The sequence below is a fragment of the Chaetodon trifascialis genome, chromosome 15, assembly GCF_039877785.1.
Source record: "Chaetodon trifascialis isolate fChaTrf1 chromosome 15, fChaTrf1.hap1, whole genome shotgun sequence".
NCBI lineage: Eukaryota > Metazoa > Chordata > Actinopteri > Chaetodontiformes > Chaetodontidae > Chaetodon > Chaetodon trifascialis.
Genome location: NC_092070.1, coordinates 25,605,096 through 25,614,490, shown reverse-complemented (window position 1 = coordinate 25,614,490; position 9,395 = coordinate 25,605,096). Strand labels below are relative to the sequence as shown.

The 9,395-nt window shown below is 45.9% G+C and overlaps 1 protein-coding gene across 1 annotated transcript in view; it reads right to left on the bottom strand.

Moving 5' to 3' along the window:
* Positions 1-623: 623 nt before the first annotated feature.
* Positions 624-9,395, bottom strand: part of LOC139342977 (syntaxin-1B) — a 40,484-nt gene continuing 31,712 nt past the window's right edge. The window contains exons 8-10 of the mRNA XM_070980333.1: positions 9,062-9,199; positions 8,864-8,974; positions 624-8,671 (exon numbers count right to left, since the gene is read on the bottom strand). Coding sequence (XP_070836434.1) covers positions 8,591-8,671; positions 8,864-8,974; positions 9,062-9,199 — 330 coding nt within the window. The 3' untranslated portion in view covers positions 624-8,590. The remainder of the gene's footprint in view (positions 8,672-8,863; positions 8,975-9,061; positions 9,200-9,395) is intronic.

Genomic DNA, 9,395 nt, shown 5'->3' with positions numbered 1-9,395 from the left:
TCTCTCGCACCTCAACATCTTTGAGAAACTGAAGCCAAGACCTTCTCCAGGAACCAGATGAGGACTAAATGATGGAAACAACCATGTAGAAGGAAGACTGTGGTGGCGTTCTGAGGTACATCGAGGACTGAGCGAACGCAGAAACACTGATTTTAAAACTGCTCTGTGGCCTTTTTCAAGCAGCATTTTAAAGCCAGTGATCCTGAGCCATGGACGCACAATGGGACAGAGATCACGTTAGCCTAAACACACCTCTGAAAACAGGACTCAGATCTGCTCTGGATCCACTGACAGGGTCAGATTGTGGTTTGATTGCTGTTAACATGCAGACCAAAGAGACGATAGTTAGAAATCAGATCTTCACAAACAAAGATGAAGGCTGATGGACGAGTTGAAAAGCATTTAGCTTCTAAAAGCAGCTTCTTGGAAATCTTTTCCATTGAATCTTCATGTTGGGATCAGTTTTTTCTCACGGCTTGATGAGTGTTAGCAGCCTGGCACTGCGACGCGTCTCTGAGCCACTCATGCCAATCAAACTGTTACCAGAAGGTTGACATTAGCGCAGGCTATCAGGATACGTGCATTTCAGGATCTGGCTACAAACTGGCAGGGCACGTCTAGCCTATGGTGCAGGCTAAACTCTGGGGAAACAGGCAGGTAGGCCAAGTTTTAGGTAAGCAGGTTGGCTACCTAGCTATGGTTGAGAGACATAGAGTCAGACAGAGAGAGAGAGAGTTCGGAAACTCGCTAACAGGGCTTCGGAGTGATCGGGGGCGTGGCCTGGAAAGCCCTGTAGGCGGGGTTAATTTTCCTAATATGGAGGGAAGCACTTTCATCAGAGGAGCCAGTGGGTGGAGCCTCTGGAACTGGGATGATGGATGGAGGTGTGGCTGTGTTTACACCAAAAAGGCAGAATTTGTCAAATACCTGTTGACACACGTGTCCTTTCATGACTGTCTCAGTGGATTCGTCCTTGTTTTAGACAGAAATGAAGAGACAAAGAAAAGTACGACGGTGCTTCTCGGTGGACGTCCCACGACGAGAAAGCGCCATCATACGTCCTCTTTGTACGCGTGTGAAACTGATTTCGCAGGCTGGTGTAAACGTGGCGTCTGAACTGAAGCATGGCGGACGAGGACGCTGGAAGCTATGTTTCTCGTTCTCTCTGCTGTCGTCTCTCACCCACACTGAGAGAATAAGGGACTGACGAGGTGGGAGGTGGAGGGGTGGAGGTGAGGACGGGTGATGTTAGAGGGGGAGCGAAAGTGGCAAAAAGGACAGAGATCGAACTACTTGTCAACTTTGACGGGAATAGATATCTCAGTAGATTTATACATAGACATGCAAGTCATTTTTTCTCTCTTTGAAGTTATTTACAATAATTACATAACACAAAGAATCCAGTTTCAGTTTGACAAAATTGCGAGCATTCAATATTACTACTATTATTTATGATAACATAACTCCTTTTGTACTTCTTTAAATCATTGCTATTATAGAATCGTCATAACCTCCCTTTTTTAAAGTTTTTATGTTAGTTTGATCACTTTGTGTGAAGCCGCTCGTTCTCCTGGGTTTTTGCAAATGTTTTACTGCATCTTCATTTGTTATTTATGGTAATAATAATAATAATAATAATAACAATAATAATGATAACAACAATGTTGTTTACTTGACTTTCCTACTTGCTATGGCAGAGACCTTGTGGGCGTGGTCTGTTTTCATAGCCCCTCCCCCTGACTCATCCCACCCCTCCCACTAGGGAAAAAAACACTGGTACAAACTGAAATACTGTCTCGTATGACGGAGAGAGCAGAAAGACGTATGGGTGGAGCCTCACATCAAAAATCAGAAACCACACTCAATATCAAATCGCAGCTGCAACCGCTGCCGAGAGCCGGTCGAAGCCACGGCGCGCCAACAAACCGACGCTGTCGCTGAGCGTCACACAGAGCAGGGCACCGAACAGGATTTGGTTTGTGAAAATTGTTTCAGGAAGACAAAAATCATCGTGGAGAAGAGTTTAATCGTCCGACAGCGGAGGAACAGAAAAGCACGACCAACTTGAGTCCTCACAGTCTTTGAACTCGGTGTCTGTGGAGTCCAAACGTGGAAGACAGACACTCGTGTGCTGGTTCACACTGAAACACTCACCTGCAGAAATAACTGCAGGGCATCCTGTGCTGGCACACGTTTGTGTGTTAAAACCACCTCAAACCAAAGGAACTACGTATCATTTTTCAATACGTGTGTGAAACAATACGTCGAGTTACTTCTACACACAGGCTAAAGGCTAACAGCTAACGGCTAATGGTAAGTCAATCTTTGGAGTCTTGGTGTCGCACCCAAACTCTCTCCGGATGATTTTTTTCTGCTTTCTGTACCCCGCTCTGACAAAAACTGTACAGCCAACAGAAGCAGGAAGGCTACAGAGCCACATACATACAGATGTAGAAATGCAGTATATATAAATATACACACACACATATATCTACGTGTGTGTGTATATATATATGTATAATCTTCCCTATATATGTGACTTCAGTTGACAAGGCTGCAGTCCTTTCTCACAAACAGGAAAATGCTCACTGTAGGTTCATGAGAGCTAGCTAGCAAGCGCTGGACTTTGGATCGTGATGTTTTTTCCAGTCACACCTGCTGCAGCGGCTCAACAGTCATTTGAAATGAAGATGTTTGTTGTGAGACCATTTAGAAGTCTTAAATCAAATGCTAAGCTAACTGCTATCGCAGCAGCCTGGACGGATATGTCGACGCCCCCTCAGAAGAGGTCTGAAGTTTGGAGAATTAATTGAATAATAAATGGCTGTTACACTTAGCAGCCGTCCTCTCCTCTGACCGGTTCTTCCGTCTTTATGTCCGCTGGCTGGTTGTGTGCACAGACTGCAGTCAAGGTCACGAAGAATCAAGTCACTCTGCAGCAATGAGGACAATTACAGCAAAGCACTGTTAGCTAGCACTGCTCCTTCATAAAATACCACTGACTGTTCATTTTATCGCTTGTGTTACGAAACACAAACAATTCCAGACTGTGGACGGCGGGAGGCAAGAAGCTTTGCTTGACTGGCTTTGACCATTCAGCCGTGAAACAAGATATTTAGCGACTGACTAGCTAGCAAAACCTTGAAACCTGCAGGGCAGCATTGATCCTGTAGTGTGAACACAGACACCGATAAACAAGCTGTACACACCAAAGAAACAAGAATAACAGCAATTAATAAATAGAAGAAGAAAGCACCACCATTGTCTCCGTATATGCCTCAAGTGGAGGAAAAGCCTATATATGCTCATTTTTTTCACAGATGATTATGCGTCATATTTTCCACTAATCAGACCACAAGCTAACATCTACAGGTGGAAAAGAAAAGAAAGGGCGTGTGGAGGCAGACGTCGTTGTTGAGAAAACTATTGGAGAGCTTCGTCGGTTTGATTGGCGGACAGACCAACATGCAGTGAGGGCTGGTGGTGGGCAGGGGGGCTGGGCTTTTATCCTTATGGTAGCATTTGATGTTGTTTTTATTCTGTATTTTTTGTGACAAACATCTCAATGTAAACTTGACTCGCGTTGTGCTCTTTGATATTAGCGGCGAACATTTTGAGAACACATGGGGGGGCATAAAACGCTTTGGTTTGGATTTTAATAAATAGAATAATAACAGTGATCATGGCGTCCATAAATAGGTCTGATCTCTTATTTTTTCCCATCTGTCACAATTTTCCATAAAAACAAAGCGGAGTTCACGGAACAGCTGCGACCCGCGGACCTGCAATCGGACGCTTCGCACATCAAAACAAACTCGTGCTGCTCCGACACAAACACGCACACGTTCACGCATTTCTGCACCGATCTGGTTTCACTGAAGAGGAAGGGAGGCATGCTGCACACACACGAGGCTGGGTGGATGGCGGCCCACGCTTTTCATGCTCAACAATAACTCACATTTGTGGGGACAATTCCTCCACAAAAACACAACACTAATGCAACAGTGGAAGCAAACAAACAGAGATCAGGTGATAACGTGGTGTGTGACCTAGCGGAAGGTTTGGAGGTCGATGTCAGGGGTCGTGTGGACGGAGGATGGCTGAAGTCAACGGCAGCGTATTTGACAATTTCATCTTTGACAGGCTCACACTGAAATCAACCTGCTCTTGAACAAAAAACCCTAAAAATCCAGTTACTGTTCCAACAACATCACAAACAAGGCACACGCTGAGCTGTAACGCCAACGTGTGTGTAACTTTAAAATAAACGCTAGAAAGCAGATTAAGTAAGAACGTGTAAAGTAGTTAGCTAACATGCTAACCAAAGACAGGTCCGATGAGCGGTAAAGTGCACGACATGGAGGGCAGGTTGGGGTGGGGTACAAAAAACACCATCATGCAAACTCCACAACGCTTTGCATGCCTTTTTAATTATTATTATTATCATTATTATGCACAACGGGATGGATGGGGTCTGCTGGGGAAGGGAAGGGGCAGACTCCCGATCCTCAACGTCGTGTTTGTGTACAACCAAACAACTACAACACAAATGGGAAGACAAAAGGACAGGGGACGGAATACTCTGACGAACGTCCTAACCTTCACCGAGTTGTTTCATTATCAATAACTTTAATGCCTTTGTGGTTTTGTGATGTTTGTTGATGTTTTCTTTGCAAAGAGGCTGGCGGCAAAGCCCGACGGACACTACAGAAAACACACAAACACATGGCAAAAAACATCAGTATCAACAAGCTGGCTGGTGATACAACGGCATCCTCACATTACCGATTTCTATCCGCCACCTAACCAAGACTACCGCGACGACCGTGACGTCACCTTGACAACCATCGACCATCATGAACATGTAACTGAATTAAATACAGTGTGGCTGACTTCATGATTGAGTGGCAGGTGATGAATGAAGCACTGGGATTGGTGGAGGCAAAATGTATCGACTTTGAAAACAGCCAACAGACAAATCACCCTCGTTTCCCAGATTTCTCATTTTCCTCAACACACATGTGAAATGTCCAAAACGAAGCAACACTCTGAAAGAGTCTAAAGACACCTGGGAAATGTAGTTACAACAAGCATCCTTGGATTTAATTGATGGGGCAAACATGGTTTGATATTCAATCAATTTGTGGACAAATTCAGTGTTTGCACTACAGTCTAAAACAGCAAAACTACTTAGAAACCACTTAGAAAGACAGAATATAGCCATGAACGTCGACAACACAACAGCAGAGAAAAGTGCTGAATTCTACATCTACTGACAATTCATTGAACAAACATCTATTGGACTTTGCTGCTTGGAGGGGTTGGGTGTGTTTGTTAAGCTTTGGTCAACACAGAAGTTAAGTTTTGGTTTTGGGAAGTCAAAGAAAACGATAAAAACTCCCACCTGCTCTCTTCTCCAAACCTGAGGCTAAAATCCTCGTCCTTAATTTAATCTAGCGACTACACATCATCACAGACATCTACAACTAACAACGCTAACAGCTACGACTCCCGAGAAAACACACATACTCAACAAAGCAACGCCCTCACGTCTACACGTCGCTCCGGCAACCACAAGCATCCATGACAATCAGCTAACACGACCAAACGTTCGTCACGCCGTGGCTTCAACTGTCTGCTAACAACACTTATCAATCAACCATCCCATTAGCTTCCTGTCGGAGCGTAGCCTTAGCACGACAGAGCTTTGACTCTTTCTTAAAGAAGCGGGTATTTTCTGACAGTCGAGTCTGGAAGTGTCTCAACTGTTGTTCACTGAACACAAAATGAATTAAAGGATTTTCACTGTGGATACGCTGAATGCCAGAAACAACTTTGCAGCCCCTAAACGGTGAGCTAGCTAGCTAGCTAACATGTTTTCTGCCAAATAAATCATAACATAACAAACTGACTTTATTCCTTTGACACAGACTGTGGTGCAGACTGACTCTGGGGAGTTTAAGGTGGCATCGAGGGATCCAGATGTGCAGGATCATCCCGTGAAGGCCTCAACAGAAGCAGACCACCTCCGTCTCACAGAGCCTGTGCACGGACAAACCTTCCTCCTTAAACCCCCCAGTCTGAAACCACAGTCGCAGTACTGTGTTCAACACGCCCCTGTGTCTTCTGAGCACATTAACAGGAAAAAGAAAACATGCTTCTGTAGTGTGGAAATGTAACGCATGTCTGTACGTGTTGGGTACTCAGGGACTAAGTAACCTGTTTGTGCAGACATACCGCTGACTGCTAATGCTAGCTCAGTCTGATACACAGGAAATACATTTCAAAACAACAACAATAATAATAATTTTCTTTGCATATATTGCCACGTTTGTAAAATGGAAATGCAAAATGAAATGAAACTGATTTGACTGAACAGCCCAAAAAACTTTCAACCATCATCAGCTGATGAAGACCACGAGCCGCAGCTAAAAGCTAGTCAGTCAAACTTGATATTGATGTCAGTCAACTCTTTCCACGCTCAAAAATGGTCTTAAATTTCTCTCTTTCCCCAACGCTGGTCTGACCACACAGAAACGAGCAGCTTCAGCATGATCTACATGTAAAACGAGCTAATTCAAGAGCATGCTAACTGACCCGGTCCAACATTAGCGCTGGCGTGACGAAAGTTCAAAGTGTGTATATTAAAGGGGAGTTTCTGTGTGAGATGTATACATGAGGCGCTCATGCATGTGCTGTGCTGTGAATGTGTGTCAATGTGTGTGTCACATGTTCCACCTTCCACAGAGAAAATCCACCAATAGGAAAAGCCTCTCCTGCTCAGTAGCACCTGTGCAACTCAGGCATTTAAATGGTGTGAATCAAACATCACATTCCCCAAACACACAGTCAGGCAGGAGATGGAGGGACGCAGGGAGGAAACAGGCAAATGCTTCAAACCATACAGACTAAACAGTAACCGCTAAATGATGTCAGGCCGATACGTCACGGGACACGTCACGCACGCACTAAAACAGCAGCACCACGGAACAACGAAGCAACAAACGTTCCCCATTAATAAACGAAAAAGCAACGTCATTACCACGACACTCAGGTGACCAGGGCACGCCGGCAGCTGGAGATGTCGACATGTTCGGCCCATCTCGTTTGTAGCTTGTTTGTTAGTTTTACTTTGTTTAACTTTGTTTTTCTTCTTTACTTTTTAATGTGTTCTCTTCATTTTTAAGAATCTTCCGGAAGAACGGCTGTGACAGCTTGGAGATGCCACCCGGCCTTGACTACAGTATTTCTACAGCGATCAGCGCGATGAGCATTTTGGTGCGGTAACGTGAACCCCCAATTCTCATTGGCTATTTGAGGAGGAGGAGGCGGGACAAGTCGTCTTCCTCTTATCTAAACTGCATAGATTGACTGTCCGTCTCCTCCCACCCTCCTTTAAACCCTCCTCCTGCTACCCCCCCCCTTCCTTCCCACCGTTCACCTGTCAGTCAAGCGTTTTTTGCCGCTGGCCAATTGAATTCAGCAGGAAAACCAGAGGGCCTCCCTCCCCCTGCTCTTTGGTTGGATAGGTGTGACAAGAGGGGGAGGTTGTTGTCGTGGAAACCTGCCACGTTGCGATGACACCCTCCCCCCCCCCCACACAATGTCTTCCCAACCAATCAGCTGGCTGTGAAAAACAGTTCAGTGGGCGGCGTGTCACGCTCTTTCTGCGTCGCTTTTTAAATGGCGGTGGCAGGTTGGACTTTGCCAGTCTAAACTAATTTAACAGACTGACTGAGGTGAATGACAGGAGCGAGCAACCAATGAGAGGTGGTCTAAAGAGGTGGCTGAGCCAACAGCGAGGTCGGTCCCTCCCTCCCAGAAACACGGGGACAAGGTTGGTTCTACCGAAGCCGCGGGCGCTCGTCCTGCAGGACAGCATTCCACAACCTCCCGCGCTCGAACGCAGCTCTGCAGCTCCAGGAAGTTCTGACGGGAGCTGGAAAGACTTTTCTGTCCTCCAGTAAGACGACGCTTAACTGGAAAGTGGCGCTCATGCATTGAACGCGTTCGAGAACGTGCTCAGCTCCAGAAGCTCTGCCAGGAAATACACGTAAGAAAGTAAGAAAGGAGGAAGGGTGGGCTCGGGAATGCTCGTCCTGCAGAAGTCCACCCAGCAGCAGTCACCATCACTGTCCGGAGACTCTCGAAAAACGAAAGAAACGGTTAAAAAATAAGAAAAAAGGCATAACAAACAAACAAACAAACAAATAAACAAGTAAATGTCATATTATAGTTTTTACAGGTAGCTAACCCATGTGTTGCTTCATATGTTCAATACATTTACATGTACATCTGTAATAAATAGTAGGTTTATTTGTACCCTCTTTTGTATACGTTATGTATTTAAGTCAGCTATTATGTGATGGCGCTTTATTGTTTTTTTTGTCTTTGTTTTTTGAACCCCACCCAACCCTGCGGTGTTTCCTCTTATCTGTGATTGGATTGTTATCTCTTCCTAGCTGATTGGTTATCTGTCTTGCATTTGTGTTTCAAGTTTTTGTGTGGTTGTCGTTGGTGTTTCTTTTCTCTGCTGGCGGTCAGACGGTCGGTCGGTGTCGGTCGTCGCAGCGGCGGGAGGCGGAGCGTCTTAGAAGCCCAGCGTGCCGCCGATGGTTGACGCCAGGACCACACCCAGGATGACGCAGCAGATGATGATCATGATCTTCTTCTGCAGGGGGACAGGAGACACAGGGGTTGGTACACGAGGGTTAGGGTTAGGGACAGAAACTGCTTGACTGTGATTCATTTTGGTTTGTGCAGTCCGGCACACGAACACACTCCAGAGCTCTGCCACTGAACGTCTTACAGCGATGCATTCTGGGAGTCGCGGTTGTCTTCTCTCCTAAAAAGAAGACGTTACCTTGCGGGCCTGGCTCTGGTATTTGACGGCCTTCTTGGTGTCGGACACGGCTCGCTCCACGTAGTCCACGGAGTGTTCCACGTTGTACTCAATTCTGTCAATCATCTCTCCCTGAAAACACACACGCATCGTAAAGGTAAGGCGTGACGTCCAGACGGCCTCCAACACGCCGACTCTGACTCCTTCCTGTCAACACACCTGGCTCTCGACCAGCATGGCCATGTCGACGAACATGTCGTGCAGCTCGCGGATGCTGTTTTCCAGCTTGATGATCTCGGTGTGTCGGGTCTCGATCTCGTTCAGAGCCTGCTTGGTCATCTGAGAGTCCATTTTGATCTGCAGGAGACGACGCGTCAAAGAACAGGAAGACAAAACAAATCCAGAATTCATCAAAACAAAACACCGACTTCATGTGCTGCGACAGACCGCCGCGTCTCCAACTGCTCCCTGACCACAACACATTACAGTCAAAGAGTGTGTTGTACGTCTACGTGTTGTACGTGTACATGTGTTGTACATGTGTTGTACTTGT